Source organism: Besnoitia besnoiti, assembly GCF_002563875.1.
Source record: "Besnoitia besnoiti strain Bb-Ger1 chromosome Unknown contig00015, whole genome shotgun sequence".
NCBI classification, from domain to species: domain Eukaryota; phylum Apicomplexa; class Conoidasida; order Eucoccidiorida; family Sarcocystidae; genus Besnoitia; species Besnoitia besnoiti.
Window position 1 is genome coordinate 1,668,035 of NW_021703917.1, and position 16,608 is coordinate 1,684,642.

General features: G+C 60.7%; 2 protein-coding genes across 2 annotated transcripts; one reads left to right on the plus strand and one right to left on the minus strand.

Annotated features, from left to right (window-relative positions):
• Window positions 1–1,057: 1,057 nt before the first annotated feature.
• BESB_029430 (uncharacterized protein) lies at window positions 1,058–12,446 on the plus strand (the record flags this gene model as incomplete). Its single annotated transcript, XM_029361617.1, has 16 exons — window positions 1,058–1,711; window positions 2,180–3,320; window positions 3,740–4,072; window positions 4,165–4,253; window positions 4,527–4,860; window positions 5,176–5,513; window positions 6,190–6,733; window positions 7,167–7,622; window positions 8,111–8,460; window positions 8,653–9,048; window positions 9,384–9,494; window positions 9,755–10,011; window positions 10,203–10,319; window positions 10,903–11,480; window positions 12,070–12,211; window positions 12,365–12,446. 16 exons carry the CDS (start codon window positions 1,058–1,060, stop codon window positions 12,444–12,446), a joined length of 5,922 nt encoding a protein of 1,973 aa, XP_029215517.1.
• A 2,079-nt stretch (window positions 12,447–14,525) lies between these two features.
• On the minus strand, window positions 14,526–15,338 carry BESB_029440 (uncharacterized protein; the record flags this gene model as incomplete). Its single annotated transcript, XM_029361618.1, has 1 exon — window positions 14,526–15,338. The coding sequence occupies one exon, from the start codon at window positions 15,336–15,338 to the stop codon at window positions 14,526–14,528; it is 813 nt and encodes a 270-aa protein (XP_029215518.1).
• Between the last annotated feature and the right edge of the window lie 1,270 nt (window positions 15,339–16,608).

Genomic DNA, 16,608 nt, shown 5'->3' on the forward strand with positions numbered 1-16,608 from the left:
GGATTAACATGCTTCGTATCCACACAAGCATTAACCGCGTATCTCTTATACACAACATGACCGTTGCGTGAGTGTCAGTTAAAGGAGCACGCTTGTGGGCGCGTGTGGCCGCTTGCAACGCCAGCGTTTCGATGGCATCACCCTCCCGCCGCTTTATGCGCCGAACACAAAAGAGATTTGTTTGGTAAAAGATACCGCCCCGAAATAGGTCTGTTTTTCAGGAACAATGCCAATGACTACGGCAATTCCATAGGCACCTGGTAATTGAGAGATGTGCCGATCGCAGCCACAGCCACACTCTAGGTACAAAAGTCTGTCCTTGCTGCATGAATTGCATGCGAACAGAGCAGTGTGTAAAAACGCTGGTAGCCTCATGACTCCCCTCTGCGTGTTGTCAGAGTTCGTCTTCCTTTCCCTTAATTGTTGCATCTTCTGGCAGGATTTTTCGACGATAGTTCTTCTCCCGGCTTTTTCATGTCTCATTGTGCCTTGGGATGGACCGTAGCACACCAGCGGATGACGGACGACAGCATCGGAACCGAATTATAGACTGCCTATACGTGTTCTTCATCCCTTTACCGTGAAAGCTGCCCGTTTCCAGCACTGCAATCTAGGCTTTTCGTACTTTGGAGGCCGTCAGCTTGTTTGCTCGGTGTCCTCCAGGTCCTTATTTCTTGACTGTCGTTTCCTGTATACACAGCTGCAAGTTCTCGATTTCTTCAGCACGGCCCGCACTCTCGGTACGGCACGTTGCTGCAAGGCATCCTTCCCACTTCGTATAGAATTTTATGAAGCCACACATCTGATGTAAGCTAGGTACGTCGTTCCACTCGTTGTTCGGTTGGAGTGGAAGTTGACGGGTGCCTCCCCGAGCTGTCTGCGGATCCTTTCGCAGCGGAGCGGCAAAATCCGGGAGGTCACCTTGTTTTCGGCGGGTGTACTGACTGAGTTGCTCCGCCGCGTTCCCTGCTAAACAGATCCCTTTGGGTTCTGCTACAGGAGCGTGAGTTTCTTCCTCCCGACACCCCCTGGGCAACGCATTCGCCTCCGCGGGAAAATGGGAACGGCTCAAGACGGGCCGTCCCCGCCGTCGGCCTCGACGCTCTGTTATTTTGTCACGTCTCAGCTCCCTGGATGTGCGAGATGCAGCCTTTCGCTGCACTTCAGGTGTCCGCACACCCGGACGCTGGTGGTGGCGCGGCCTAACAGCTTGGTGTTCGTTCACCCGAAAACAAACCCCGCGCGCGGCCTGTCGGCCGTCGCGGACAAGCGTGATATTCCTGCTCTGGAGAGCGGCAGTGCGGAAGATGGCCACGCCGACGTGCATATGGGCGAGGCTTCTCCTGTCAAGGAACCTGGTCGCCAGAATCAAGCCGTCTCGCTGGCCGATGCAGGAGCCACTACATCGCATCGCGACACGCAGCGGCACGATGAGGGGGCGGAAGAGGACGAGGAAAATGAGGGCGAAGAAGAAACGTCTTGGACATCTGGTGAGGCTTTCAACCCTATCACCCTTCCTCTGTATGCTGATGTCTTCTGCATGGCGGCATTTCCTCGCGTCACCGACGCCTCGCGCACCTCGAGGCAGGATGGAAGCTCGCCGGGGGAGTTGGAGGACCTCCTCGTCCTTACAGACCGACAGATTCTCCTGCTTCTTCGTTACGACGAAGAGAAACAAACTGTAGTGACACTCGAGAGTGTCGATCTGAAGGTAAGAATCACAGGCGACTTCACGAGTTTCCTGTGCCACATAGCTGCTGCGACGTATCTTTTTCCTTCGTCACATATTGACCGAGCATTGCCGTCATACGATTGGTGGCTTTCTTCCGCGGTCTCTTTTCAGCATAAGAGCAAACAGGTGGCTACTGCATGTACCGTTGGAATTGGAGAACTAGAAGCACCTCCCTCTCCCCATGAAGAAAGAGACTGTATATGCATTACACGCGCATTACGCCTTTTCCTCTTCCGTTCTTCGGCATAAGTGACCCGTGGGCGATCCTGAACCCAAAGGAACGCAGTTTTTGGAATATTTGCCTATTTCGCCTTTCTCAGCGCCGGCGCCGTTATCTTCCGCGCACAGAGGCGGTGCTGGCGTCTTCTTTTGTGTGCGGAGTCCTGCTTTCTTGAATCTCCATCACTTGCACGTTGCCGTCTCCGCTGCTGCGCGCTCTGTCTTCAGGAGCCCGGCTCGCGCTTCGTGGACGGCGGTCCTTTGATGGCCGTTTGCTCCGCCACGCGCTGCATTGCGGTCTACCAGTACGAGTCGCTTCTTCAGTACATTCCGCTAAGCAGCGCGGCTGTCGCGTGTTCCCCAGCTTCTGGTTCTCGTGTGAGGGGCCTGTCGCCGTCCTCGTCGCGGAGCCGGGGCGGATCACTGTTCGCGGGGGTTCGTCTCTTTCGTCTCGATGAGCACAACCTCCTGGATATGTGCTTCCTTCCGCCCGAGGAGAGCTACCAGACAGCTTCGTCGCGCCTCCGCCCCCAGGTCCACGGCCGAAAAGGCAGCGTAGAAGGCGCCTCGCATCGTTCAGGGCCCCGCTTCCCTCCCCGAGGCGAGACTCCGACCGAAGCGCCTTCCTCCTCCTTCTCCTACTTCGCCTGCGGGCACGCGAACGGATGCGAGTCAGGAGCGCCGGCCGCAGGCGACGCGGGCGCCGTGGGCTCGCCCGGCTTCCTCTCTGCGCATCTCTGCGTGCTGTTTGAAACGGCACTCGGCGTTGTCTCCTCTGCCACGGGAAGCCTCCACCGTCTGCAGAGACTAGTGAAAGCTGTGCGTCTGCCTCTCGATGACTGCTTGTACCCCTCCAAGTCCTCTTCGCCGCTCACGTGGACCTCGCCCTACCTGCCGCAGCCTCTGCGCGTCAAGGACGGCAGCACACGCCTGCTCGCGCCGGCGGTCGTCTCCGCCTCGCGCGGGCGCCGAGCCCGAGGTGCGGAGGCGCAGGGAGTGGCGGAAGCGGACGCGCCGTGTCTGCTGATTCTAGGTTCGGACGAGATCTTTTATCTCCAGTTATCGCGCACCCTCGATACTCGCGGCCAGAATATCCCGGCGCTCGGCGCCACGCGCCTCGACGGCGGCGTCATGGGCCCTGTCGTTCTGCGGCACCGCGGCATGCCACCGGGGTTGCACGAAATCGTCGCCGTGGAGCAAATGCGCGGCGACGGCGAGCAGGAAGGCGCGCCCGACGCCGCTGGAGCGCCGCAGCGAAGCAAAGTCTTCCTTTTAGGCGACGTAATGGGGCAAATCTACATGCTCATTCTCTTCGAGACCTGTCTGCTCGGAGCGACCGTGGACCGGCGCAGGATGCTGGGGCTAGAGAGTGAGTTACCCGCGACAAAAGTAGAAAAATGGAGTGCATCGAGAGGGGAGACGCGCCTCCATGGGGGTCAGCTGAACGCACGCGTCGCGCTGGAGTCGCATGTCGCAGGAAACCCTGAATCTCGGCGCATGGAGGCGCGCGGAAAAAGGGCCTGAAACGGGCAACTCGGACTCGTGGATTTTTAGATCTTGAGAGGCTTTGTTGACCCTGGATCCAAGGTTTTCGTGCTTTTCGCGCCTGTCGTGTGAAGTGCTTTTAGTCGTGTGTGTCTCGCGTGTATTTGAAAACCCAGCATTGCATACAGACTGTACGCATGTCTTAGCACGCGAGTTCCGGCCGCTGTCACATCGCTTCAGCTCTCGTCCACGCGTTTTCGCTGCGTGTCTCTTTTTCTGTGCGTGCGTCTTCGCCGTTCTCAGGCTCCGCTTCCTCGAGTAGCTCCTCAGTTTGCGCGAATTCCTCGGCGCCGCGCGCGGCCCCGTGGGTGGCGACCCGCATGTGCGTGGAGTGGTTAGGGCAAGCCTCAGAGCCGACGGGTTTGTCTTACCTGGGCAACGGCGTCCTCTTTGTCGCGTCCGCGACCTCAGACTCGCTCTTGCTTCGCATTCTCGACGTGGGACGCTCAGTCCGCGCCCTGCAGCGCGACCTCGAAGGGCCCCACTTCGGGGGCGCCGAAGCCGCGCTCGACGGAGAGGCGGGCGGCGAGGACGGAGGCGGACTCGCGGGCAGGAAGGCGGCGCGGGGGAGGGACGGTGAGGATGACGGCCCGGCGCCGCTCGGGGGAGAGGCGCGGAGGCTGCCGAGCTGGAGCACCCCTGCGACCCCGCTGGACTCGACCTCTCAGGCCGGCTCCAGCTCCTCCAGGTCTTCCCCAACCTGGGGCCGATCATCGACTGCTGCGCGGCAGATGTCGAAGGCCACGGGCAGAGACTGGTGAGCAGCTGTGTGCACGCAGAAGGCGTCTCGCACCACAGGGGGGGCACCCGTCGCCTTTCTCGTGGGGCAGTTGCTTCGCGCGCGCTGTCGCCATTCATTCTCGCGCGTGGACCTGAACCTCGGTTGGGAAGCTTTTTCGAGGAACGTAGGCTGTGTTCGCCGTGACGCGTGAGCTGCATGCCTTTGCTTTTCAAGCTGTCTTTCTCCGTTTCTCCATGTCCGTCTCGGTTAATTTCCGCCGTTTTTCCTTGACTTTCGATTTTTTGTCAGCTGATTGTCGCCTGCGGCCAGGGGCGCAGCACGTCCCTGCGCTTCATTCGAAGCGGCGTGGCGCTCCATCCCGCCTGCCGCAGCATTCCTCTCGCGGCGCCTCCACAGGGCCTGTGGAGCCTCGATTTGTCTCTTCTCGACTTCCTCCTCGCGGGCGCTCGGCGCAGAGTGAAGCGTGCGAGGGGCGTGGACAGCGGCTCGAGTCGAGAAGAGAAAAGCGCGCGGCCACATGCAGCGCCGCGCGGGCCGCTCGCGGTCCTCGCTTTCCCCCGCGAGACGCGGGTGCTGGGGTGGCGCGTGAAGCACGAGAGCGAAGATGAAGAGGCCGAGAAAGGTGAGAAGACAAAGCGCGAAAAGCGGGACCAGAGAGTGCAAAAGCAGAGAGGAGCTGTCACAGCAACGAGCAGTGGAGAGGTGAGAAAGAGCGGGAAAAAAAGAGCATACGAAAGGGAAAAATACCCTCTTCTCGGTGGCCTCGAGCAGCGCCGTCTGGCAGATGCCGCGGCCACGCGGAAGGTGCCGCAAAGGAGCGAGGTCCGAGCCTTCATTCGCGATGTGTGCATCTTGTTTTTACCGCATCTGTATGCATCTCGATATCTACAGAATTTTCTCTTCTGCCGTCTGTGTCCGACTTTTTTCGTTGTCTCAGCCGCGCACCCGGGGTCCCTCGACGTCAACATGGGCGACGCGGCCTCGGAGCGTCGTAGCCGCAGGGGCGAGAGGCGCGCGCGGGAGGTGGTGCTTGCCGAAGTCGATCGCGTCTGTGGAACCGCGGCGGTCGCGGGGGGGGGGTATGCGGGCGCCGGCGGAGACAGGGCTGGCGGCCAGGCGAAGGCTCCAGAGACCTTCGGTTTCAAGCGCGACGCGACGACCCTGCTCGCGGCGATCGTGCGCCTCGCGGACCAGTCGCGGAGAACGAAGGCCGAGAGCGAGGAGAATGGAGACGCAGAGGTCCTGCCTCTCTGCTGTCGGCCGGCGATCCTTCAGGTGCGCAGAAAAGAACGAAACCTTGCGACAGCGGCTCAGGGAGGGAGCGAGAGAGAGAGTCAAACACGCGCGCCACGGGTCGATTCCGGCCTTTGCGCGGCGGGGCGCTTCGGGAGATTCGCAGGGGTGCGTGTGTTGAAGACCACAAGTGGACGCGCTGCGCCAACGCCGACTGAAAGATCTGTCTGCGATCTGCACTGAGGTCGCTGAACGACGACACCGCGCTGCTGCTGCTGAGCGCATATGTGCAGGGGCGAATCGTGCGGCGTGCAGAGTGCGATCTGTCGCACAGAGACACGCGCGCGTCGCTCACGCGAGAGGCATCTCGCGGCTTGGCTCGGGTTGCTGCGCGTCGCCTCGTCTGCGCTTGTCTTCTGAGGGCGCGGCACCACATGGCACGGGAGCAGGACGGGGATGAAAACAGCAAAACAGTCTACAGAAACGACTCAGAAACGACACAACTGACGTGCTCAAAAGGATATACCTCTATGCCTGTGCCTGGTTTACGCGAGTGCTCATGCGGATTCGTGTGAGGGGGGCGGGGCGGGGGAGGGCGTGGGGGTTGAGAGGCGTGCAGAGGCTTAGCTAGCGGCCGTTTGCACTTCGCTCTCGAGTTTTTTTGCTGTTTCATGTGTCATCGTGCCTCCGGTGCTTTCTCCTGCCCGCTTCTTCCCAGGTTCTTCCCGCTTCGCTGCGTTTTATCGATCCCTTCTCCTTTGCACTCCTCGCTGAGTTCTCGCTCGCCTTCTCGCCCGGCGCCGAGTCTCCGCTTTCGCTGCACGCCGCGTCGGGAGAGGCTGCGCTGGCGCCGGCAGTCTCCTTCGCGGCCTCGGTGTCCCTTCCGTGCGCGGAGGCGCGTGGAGACCGGCGGGGCGATGCCCTCGCGCTCGCGCTGGATCAGGGCTACGTGGCGTGTCTCGAGTTGTTGCCGGGGGGAGAGGACAAAGTGCTTGCCGTCGCGCCTCGCGTACGGAGTGTGCGGAAGGTCTGCGAAGAGATCGCCGCGTTCCACGCCGTCGGGCTCGACGCGCTGGCCTTCGAGGAGCCGCGCAAGAGGGCTGAGGCGCAGGACGGCAACGCAGAAGAGAGCTGCACCACCGAAAACACCGGCGAACCGGGCGACGAAGGCCTCGCCGCCGTCGCGGACTTTGATCAAGGCAAAGTCGTCCTGCTCGCCCTCCCCTCTCTCAAAGAACTCGCCTCCTGCGAGGCCTACGGAGGTCCGTGCCAGTGGAGACAAGTGGATCCCCCGCGGCTGTCAGTAGTATGGAGTTTAGGGGAATTGCATGTGTGTGTGCGGGCGTCGCATACAACGTGCCGCTGTGACACGAACAAATCCTTGCATCTGCGCATGCGTTTTGTGCACCCTGCGAGGTTGAGCCCTTTGTGAGACAGGGGATGAATCGTTCTGCGTAGCCCCGACTTCACTCTGCAATTTCTCCTTCGAAGACGTCTCGTTTTTCCTCACGTGGATCTCTCCTCTCTACGGTGTGGTGCGTTCCTTTGCCGTTCTTTCTTCCATCTTTTTTACTCTCTTCTTGTTGGGTGTCGGCCGGTATGGCCCCTTTCGCCTCGTGTTGCGTCCTCTGCGCAGGCCTTTCTCCCTCACCTCCCATTTTTTCGCGTGAGCTTCTTTCTTCTCGCTTTCTGCAGACGACATCGGTATCCGCGTCTCCTCTGTCCTTCTCTGCACGATGGAGGATAGCGCGTGGCTCTTTGTAGGCCTCAGCGACGGGCGCTTGGTGTCACAGACTCTCGCGGTTTCGCGCGCGACCTCGCGCGCCTTCTCTGTGCGCCTGGCGCAGCGTAAGGCCGTCCACGCAGGCAGCGAGCCCCTGCGTCTCTTCCCGCTGCCTGAGAGGCGCGACGTGCTGCGCGCGCTCCACAAGAAGAGCAAGCGACTACGCGCAGACCGCGGCTTCTCCCGCGCCGAGGCGCACACGCACATATCTTCTGCCTCTTCTGCCTCCTCAGCGTCGGTGCCAGCACCGCAGGGCGGAGTGGAGCGTCTCTGCGTCTGCTGGGAGGTGAAGCGGCTGACTGAGAGGAATCTGGCGGGCGTCTTCTGCAGTGGCAACCGCCCTGCGCTGATCCACGCCTCCAAGACGGGTAGGGCGCGCCAGCGATGAGGTCGGCGCATCGAGAGACAACACGAAACACGATTCGAGAAGGTCTTCGATAGCCCAGGTCCCGAGGGGAGACCTCGCTGTGCCGCGACTCCAGGGATGCCGATCGTGAATCCGGAATCAGTGCAGGTTTCCCGCATCGAAACTGCCAGATGACGAGTCCGCGGGCACCGGGGGGCTTGTGACCGCCGTGCCCTGTCGGGCTTTCGAGAAGAGCGACGCAAGCCCGGAGGCAGCAGCTCTCTCGTTCTCTCCCGGCGTGCTCGCGTTGTGCGGCAATTTCTGTTGTGTTTCGTTTTCGGTTCTTGGACGGCACGCTGCTTCCTCGACTCGCGCGCCCAGACAAGCGCATGTGCGTGCACGCGCGTGTGTTGGCGTTCGCGCTGCGTCGCATCTGCGCAGAGTTTTCCTCCCTTCCGCGCGGAGGAAGGAGTTATCAGCGTCTGCGCTTCGTGCCTGTGTGTGCCCCAGGACAGCTGCAGTTCAAGGAGGTGCCCTCCTGCGGCGTGGGCGCCTTCGCGGACTTTGCGTCGCCCTTCACAGACGCGCAGCTCGGCGTCCTTTGGATCCACGTCCCGTCTGCGGCCGCCGCGCTGGATCCCGGCGGAACTTTCTCGCGCGGGGCGACGGGCGCACACCCCCCAGCGCCGCAAGCCGCTCAAACCGCGCAGGCGGCGCCACTTCTCTGCGTCGGCGTGCGCGAGCGGGCGCAGCGGCTGCAGGTTCGCGCCTTGCCCATCGGTCGCACCGTCGACGCGCTCTGCGTCCTGCCGGAGGAAAACCTCATCGTCCTTGCCTGCCCGCGAGAAGTGGTGCATCCTGTAAGCTCCCGCGAGAGACAAAGAGGGAAGAGGAGAAGAGAGGGAGAAAGGAAGCGAAGAGAGAGAAGAGAGAAGGAGACAGAAAGACAAAGCGAGAGAGTGAGGCAGAGCACAAGAGTGGGCAAGGAAGTTTTCGAGGGTCGAATTCAGAGGCGGGGTGAGAACGCCTGTGTGTATGTCTGGTGCATGCAGGACGGTTTGGTGATGCCTTCGTGTCTGCTCTTCGTGGATCCTCTCACGTGCGCCGTCGAGGGCTGCTACCTGATCCCCGCGGCGCAGCACATCGCGGCTGCCATCTGCGTGGCCTCGCTAGATCCTGCGCACCCGGCGCTGGCGAAGAGTGTCTCGACGCCGTATCTCTCGAGAAAAACCGCGAAAAAAGCGGTCTCTGCCGCGACGAGCGCGCGCGGGCGCGCCGCCAAGAGCGATCGCGAGCCCGACGACAGAGACGCAGCGGCCACCGGCGCGGAGGAAGCCGAGAAACGAAGGAGGAAGCGATCTCTCCTGTGCGTGGGGACTGCCGAGGTCGTGGTCAGCGACTCCGAGCCCAAAGAAGGCCTTATCATCCTCCTCGACGTGCGCCGCGGGGTGAGCGTCCCCGAGAGAAAAAGCGGCGAGACAGGAGTTTGGCGACGAGCGAGGGGGGGAGAGGGGAAGGGAGGGCAGCGGAATTGCAGGTCACACAGAAAGGCAGACGGGCGAGCAAAGAGCGGACGAGGAACGAAAACGGAAGCACGAACCGCAACGCGCGCGAAGAGAGAACTAACGAGGAAAGAAGACCACAGAAGGGGGGCGGGGGGACAGGGTAGGGGGAGGGAGGGAAGGAGTGTCGACAGCCACAGAGAGACAAGAGATTCCCCTCGCGGAGCGTTGGGTCGGCGCATATTTCTCAATATTGCATCGCCAAGTTTTCATTTTTGCAGGCCGACGGCATACTAGTGGTGAAGCCCGCCGCACACATTCACGAGGTCAAGAGCGGCGTGCAGCACCTTCGGTCGTTCCAGGGTCTTCTCCTGGCTGCATGCAATCATCGCGTAAGTGAAACATCCTTAAAAAAGCAGACACTCGGTGCTTTTCGCTGGACATGCTGCCTCACGACCCTGGCGGCCTCTCCTCCGCATCCAGCGCGCGAAGACCTCGGCGCCAGCTTCCCGCTTCCTCAGAGGCCGGCAGCGCGCCCGCCAGACGCGCTGCACCCCCGCGTTGCAAGCGCGTGGATGCATGCACACGATGGGTTTGGCCGCTCGATTTTTGCGCGGCGCGAGTGTTGCGTTTGGGCGGACGTCTGCCTCAGGTTCGTCTCTTTGGCCTCCGCGAGGAGGTGCAGGACGCGTCTTTTGCGTCGTCTCGCGTCGGGGGCGGCAGTGAAGCCTCTGAAGCGAGTTTCGACCCGGCACGAGGTGGAGAGGGCGGCTTCCACGCCGATTTGGGCGGAGGGCGGCGACCGCGCAGGCGCGAGGAAGGGCGCGAAGTCGCTGAGATGCTCCAGGGACACCTCGAGCTCGTCTGCAGCCACTCTTCGAACGCCTACGTCTCTAGCGTCGACACCTGGTACGCCGCGACACAGCCGCGCCGGAGCGCGGAAAACGACCCCAAAGAAGCTGCAAACGAGGGCGCGCAGGGAAGCACGCAAGGCAGAGCGCGGAGGGGTCCATCCTTTCCTTTTCTCGCGTGCGTTGGCGCCGCATCCGTACGGAAGTCAGGGCGCTCGCCTCTGATGCCCTCTCTCTCTCTTTGTTCAGGCGCGACGAGGTCGTCTGCCTCGGCGACATGGTGGCCTCCGCCGTGCTGCTGCGCTTCAACGCGCGAGATAAAGCCTTCAAAGAGATCGCGCGAGATACGAACGCCTGCTGGGCGCTGTAAGTCATGAGCGAGCGGTACGAAGAATATAAAAAAGTGAAAACGTCTTGCAAAAAGTCGAGCTCTTCACTCACGTGTTGAACGGAGAAGCAAAAGGCGCCGTGACCGCCTGAGGGAGTCGACGTGGGAAGGGAGCTCGAAGGTCGTCTGTCCATGAAACGGCGCGCGGTGCGCGAGGGACAAGAACAATGAAAAAACGAGACGGAGGACGCACAAGCGAGTGGGATCGAGCAGGGAAGAGTCTCCGCGCCCCCGTACAGCTGCGCACCGTGAGGAGTCGAGGCAGGAGAACCGCGTGAGCGTAGAAGTCTCCCTCTGCCTCTCTGTCTGTGTCTGTCTGTCTTCAACCCTCGCACATGCAGTGCGAAGTGTGGCTTCTCCTCGAGACGCACAAGCGGGCTCGGCCTTCGAGAGGCCTTTAGAGGCCGTCGGTTGTTCACTGCCTTCGCGGCGAGAGGAGAAGAGACAAGCTCGCTTTTGGGGGAGAGGAGTCACCTGCCCCTCCGGGGAGGGCAGCCGTTGGCGACCTGCAGTGTGGAATGTTTGCAGAGATTTTGCGTGTTTTTTCTGCTTTTTTCGCAGAGCGGTGTCGTGCGTGACTCCGGATCTGCACTACTTGGCGGATGCAGACCGAAACATTTGGCTTCTGCAGCGCGCGTCGCTGACTTTGTCCGAGGAGGGCGACGCGACGCGCGCGCCGCCGCCCTCAGCAGACGCATGCAGTCTTTGCGGCCGCGCGCCGAACGACTGTTTGTGCAGCGCGGTGTGCGTGCGCATGTCGGGCGTCTCCTACATCCACGCGGGCGCGTCGATCAACAAAATCATCCCCTTCCCCACCCACGAGCGCTACGTCGCGACTCCGCGCCGGAGGGGCGCTGCAGAGGCCGCCAGGGTCCGCGGTCCGGCGGCAGACGCGGCGGAGGCGGCGGAGGCGGCGGGCGCCCCTGGCGGGTCGGAGGGAGGAGGGCGCGGCGCGGCGCGGGCGAGCCACGGGCGAGAGGAGACGCGCGGGGTGCCGCTCGTCGTGGGCAGGAACTCCAAGCTCTGGGTCAGCTCCGAGGGCTCCATCGGGCTTTTGCTCCAGATCCGCGACGAGAAAACGTTTGCGAGACTCGCCGTCCTCCAGGACGCCGTCACAAAGGCCACCAAGAACGTCGGCAGTGAGCAGAGAAAACCCGCGCGGACGCGCAGGGGGAGGGGGGAAAAGGGCAGGGGCAGGCGAGCCACGGCGCGCGAGAGAGAAAAATAATGACAGTTAGGCAGACAGCCTAAACGCAAGAAAGAGCCATGCGCTCGGCGCTCTACGGAGGGAGGGAGGGGGAAGGGGGGAACTCGGGGAGGGGGAAGCTTGAGTCGGGCGCGTACCGTGGCGAGGGAGCGAGAGAGAGGAAGACATCGATGCGTTGGAGAATCGATTCTGGAGATTGGGCATCACGCCAACAGAGAGGTAGACGGCAGGCGCCCAGCGCGATGCAAAGTGGCACACAGAAACGAGCAGAGGGCGAGCGAGGCGCCGCACATCCGCGCATGCAACGGTCGTAGGAACGCCACTACATCCCACCTGCAGGACGACGCATGGAGAGAGCTATTAACATACGTGTGTCTATATATATATATATATAGATATGGATATAAAATATATATATATATATACATGGAGGAGAGGGAGAAGAAAACTTCGAAGGTACCCGCATGGGAGGTGTGTCAGCGACGGCAGCGGCGCGCTTGTGTCGTGTGTTGAACCTTTAGATCTCAGCACCGTGGCGTTCCACAGCGTGAAGGTCGGCTCTGCGACAGTCCCGAGCAAAGGCTTCCTCGACGGCGATCTTCTTGAGCGTTTTCTGGAATTTCCAGTCTCTGTTCAGAAGGCGGTCTACGAGATGGCGCAGCTGTAAGTTCGATTTGAGTCGACGCTTTCCCGGCGGTTTCTCCCGCAAAAAACCAGGCGGAAACGCGCTGAGCAGATGTGTGTGTCGCCCTTTCGTGCTCCTTTCTGCGCGGGCCTCTCTTCTCAGCGGCGAGTGAATTTTTTCTTTCTGTTCAGGAACGGCCGCATCGCGCATCTGACGCTTCCCCCACTCGAGACGGTCATTCAGGAGATTGAGGAGCTTCAGCGTCGTCACTGAGACGAAGGAAAAAACGTGTCTCGTGTACAGTTTTTTGCCCTCCGTTTCTTTCGTTACGCCGACGAACTGCCTCGCTCGCCTTCCATGTGCCAAAGCACTCGCCGCCCACCCCCTACGTGCATCTTATAGAGAGCCGGGCACCCGCGGGCATGCACAAGCACATCTGGATAGTTGAATGCATGTATATACATACCTATAGGTACATATATATATTTATGGATATAACGATACATATGTGCGGGTTGCACGACACCGACCCGTTCCACCAGGTTCGCGAACGAAGACGCAGTTTTGCTGAAATAGCGAGAAAGGAGTCTTCTGCGGCATTTCGCTGCGATGAGGCGGCACAGAGAAGACAGCGCAAAAAAAGATAAATATCTTTTTTCCGCGAGAAAAGCGAGGCGGGGTCTCCCCGTTGCGAGCGACCGCACACACCACAGGCACACACTCAGGGGAGAGGGACTCTGCCGGCGTTGCCTTGGCGAGTTCTGCGTCCTCTGTCGGGCAGGCGCCGACGAGGCGAAGGAGCTGCGGCGAGAGAGGCTCGAAACGGAGAAGTGAAGACGCGGAGGGCGCAGAGGGGGAGGCGTTCGCTTCGGCAGTGCGTGTGTCGAGTGTGTGGCTAGTGTGCGGACAGGGCCCTGAAGGCGAGATCTGAGAGTCACGATGCAAAAAACGGAAAAAATTCAGTGGATAGATAAGCTGTGGGCTCCAGAAGGCGCCTTCGAGGTGGGTCAGGACCATCGAGGGCGCCTCGAATGTTGGACAACCAGTTTTTTTTGTCTCTCGCGCGTTACACGTGCCCCTCGTGTGCGAGGCTCTTCGCCGACGGGATCAGCATTCTGTGCGAATCTCACTCCGCCACATCGTTTTCGCACGCTTGCTTCACGCGAGGGGCCTCTGAATTCGGCGCCTCGTGTGCGGGCTATAAATGCGAGTGTATTCGAAATACGGAGAGAAATCCAAAGTGCTGCGTAGGCGACTTCCGAGTTTTTTCGGACGCTAGCGAAAGAGGGCGACCTGCGGGAAGGCTCCTGCGCGAAACGATACACTTCAGTGGCGGGAAGCACTTTCGTAGTCTGTGTAGACGCGACACACCGCTTCGCCTGATTCGCATAGGGTCGTATGCCACGACTCCTGTTCTCCTTTTTGAACGCAAGTCGCAAAGGGGATGCATCCACGTTACGGACGAGACAGGAAACACCACCCGGACGCAGCAGGACAGACAACTCGAACTCATGACCCAGGGAGATCTGCTTCAGCGTACACACTGATTATATGCATATATATATATATATATATATGCGTGTATATATATGTATATGCAAGTGCTTCGGGTGAGCTATGTATGGGCAGTCTCGCAGAGGGTAGCACGTGATCGCCTGTTCGCCGCACCTTGGGAGATTGAGCTACCTCGAATCATGCGGGCATGTGCAGACAACTTCGGATGAGCGAATAAAAAGCCTATATGTGGTCAGGTGCCTGCATGGTGTGTATATTTTTACATATTTATCTTTCGGCGTGACAGCGATTTCGAGTGTCTTGGCTGGCGGGCGTCGGCTGCTGAGATCGCGCACCACGCTCTACAGACTGCTGTCGAAAGTACGAATGAAAATAACTCACCAATTAAACATTGCTTTACGTGGAGAGGGCAGTGAGACACGCAAGCATTCAACTGCCGATGAAACGAAAACATGCCAACGAGACACAACCGTGAGTCAAAACGACCTAAAGAGGCGCTTCAGAAGCGGGCAGAACGACGACAATACAAGGCATGAAACAAATGTGGCGGAAACGGCCTCTATGAAGCACACGTAGGCGGTGCCACGACGCACCGCCTCGCCTCCCCGCCAGAATCAGTTCTTTTCTCACTTCCACCGCCTTCGCGCCGCGAGTGTATTCTCTCCGCGCTGCTTCGTTAAACTACGGTTTAGGGCTTCCTGTGCGAGGCGTGGACTCTCTGTCGCTGCGGCTGCCTGCTGGCGCTCTCCCGCCCCTCCCCCCTCCAGTGGCTCAGGCTCCTTCCTCCGTCGCGCTCCTGCGCCCTACACCGCCGGGCTGTCGCTGATTTTTACGTCCTCAGGACTGAATGATGCGGACTAAGGAGTCGTCCACGATGATCTCGTACTCGGCGGATTCAGTGTTGGAGCACATCGCAGCCAAGCCCCCGTTTTTTCCGTGCTCTTCGTCGCGCTTCTGCAGCTCTCGCACGTCCCCAAACCACTGCCTCAGCTGAATGTAGTCAGGCGGCCGCGGCGCGGCAGGCGCTGCGCGCGCGTCACCCTCCGCGCGCGTCTCCCTCGGCTCCTCTGCGCGACCGCAGCCGTCGAGCTTCTCCAGCGCGTCGTCGCTGCGCTTCGCGCCGAAGATGCCGCGTCTCTCCGCTGCGGCGGCGGCGCTCTTACGGCCCGCCGCCGGGAAGACGTGGGACTGCTGCGGCGACAGGCGGTAGATCTGCGTCCACGAGTAGCCCGGCAGGCGCTGCACGGCGCGCGCGCTCTGGTTCCAGACGCTCTCGAACGACCGGCGCGACTCTCTCCACGCCTCCTCCTCCTCAGCCGCACGCGCACCCTCCGTGGCTGTCGCGGCCGCCGCAGGAGGGAGAGCAGCGGCAAGGGAAGAAGAAGAGGAAGAAGTCGCAGGCGGCGCGGAAGTGGAGAGCGCGGGCGAGTGCGGCAGCGAGTAGAAGGTCACTTGCACGCTGCGGTTCAGGTCGCCCTCCGCGAGGCGGCGGTGGCGCTCGACTCGCCCCGCCAAGTACCCAGCCCCCGCGCCGAGACAGACGAAAATCAGGTTCTTCGCAAAGAGAGAAGAGTTCCGGTACCAGTGCCGGAGGGCCTGGACGCGCTGCCGCAGCAGGTACGGGAAGTCCCCCAACGGGCGGACCAGCATCTTTTTGAGAGAACGCGCGGGAAACAGAGAAGCCCACCCACAACAGGCGCCGCGAGGGGACGGGCTGGAGACGCAGAGCCGACAGTCAGGCAGAGACGACGTCGCGATGAGAGAAAAAGGAGAGTAGAAGGAAAAAGGTGGTGAGAGGACGCTGAACTGGATAGAGCAGACACCTCGGCGAACCCTCGTGAGGAAGCAGAGAGACGAGGCCGCAAGTCAGAGCTACACGCCGAAGGAAGTTCGCCGCAGTTTAGAGCTGACACATCAGAAGGGGGCACGGGGGAGAGACCTCGCTCGCCATCCTCCTTAGATGACTCTTTTCCTCAAAACGTCGCCTTCGCCGTCGCCATTCTATACACGCGTGGTGCAGGCAGGCACCGCGCCGCCTCACCGTTCGGAGCCCGTCGAGCGAGAAAGGAACGCAGAGCAGCCGAAGCCGAGACAAGCGACGAGAAGGCGCGAAATTCCCTCAATCGGTGAACCAGAAAAGACGCAGCCGTTTACGTACACCGGGGGAACAGGGTGCTGCAGGTGAAGGAGCCAACCCCGGCGATATATCTCGGATGGAGTTCCATCCGAGTTCTTCCGTCTGAAGGCTCCGGTAAGACTCTCCTGGAGGACTCTGGCGTAGTCTCCAAACGTCTCCACGGGAACGAAGGCGACAGAGACACCCCGACGCCCCAGAAGAAGAAAAGAAAGACTGGAAGATGTTGCGACCAGAATAGCGGGGGAGAGCGAGCGCGTGAAAAGCATGCGCGTGCCGCTTGAGAGGCCGCGCCTTTCGATTGCCCTTTCGTGTGAGTCTGTCTGTTCTTTCTCTACGCGTTGTCTTTTGTTTTCCTTCGGCTTTGGGAGGGAAGAGCTGTCTCCTCGCTCCATTTCACCCTCCTCTCTGTCCTCTGCAAGTGAATACTTCTCTTTCGAGGAGACTGGAAATGAGACTGGGCGCTCCAGCGCATACGCTGGCTGGTGAAGAAAGAGACAAGAGGGCGAGCAGCCCCTGGGGCCGCTGATTTCGGCTTTGTCTTCAAGGTCCTCGGCCTCGACACGACAGATGGCGGCTGAAAATCCCGCGAAAACACTTTTCCACTTTGTCTTTTCCGCCCTCAGGTGCTTCAGACACTCTCCATACACGCAAGACGCCTGCGTCTTCAACCTTCCTGTTAAAAATTGCTGCCGCGCACACCGCCGACGCTGCGGGTAAACTGGTGACGGCGACGAGGAGACACCACGACACCTTCAAGCTTCTGCGATTTGCCGTCGATTTCAA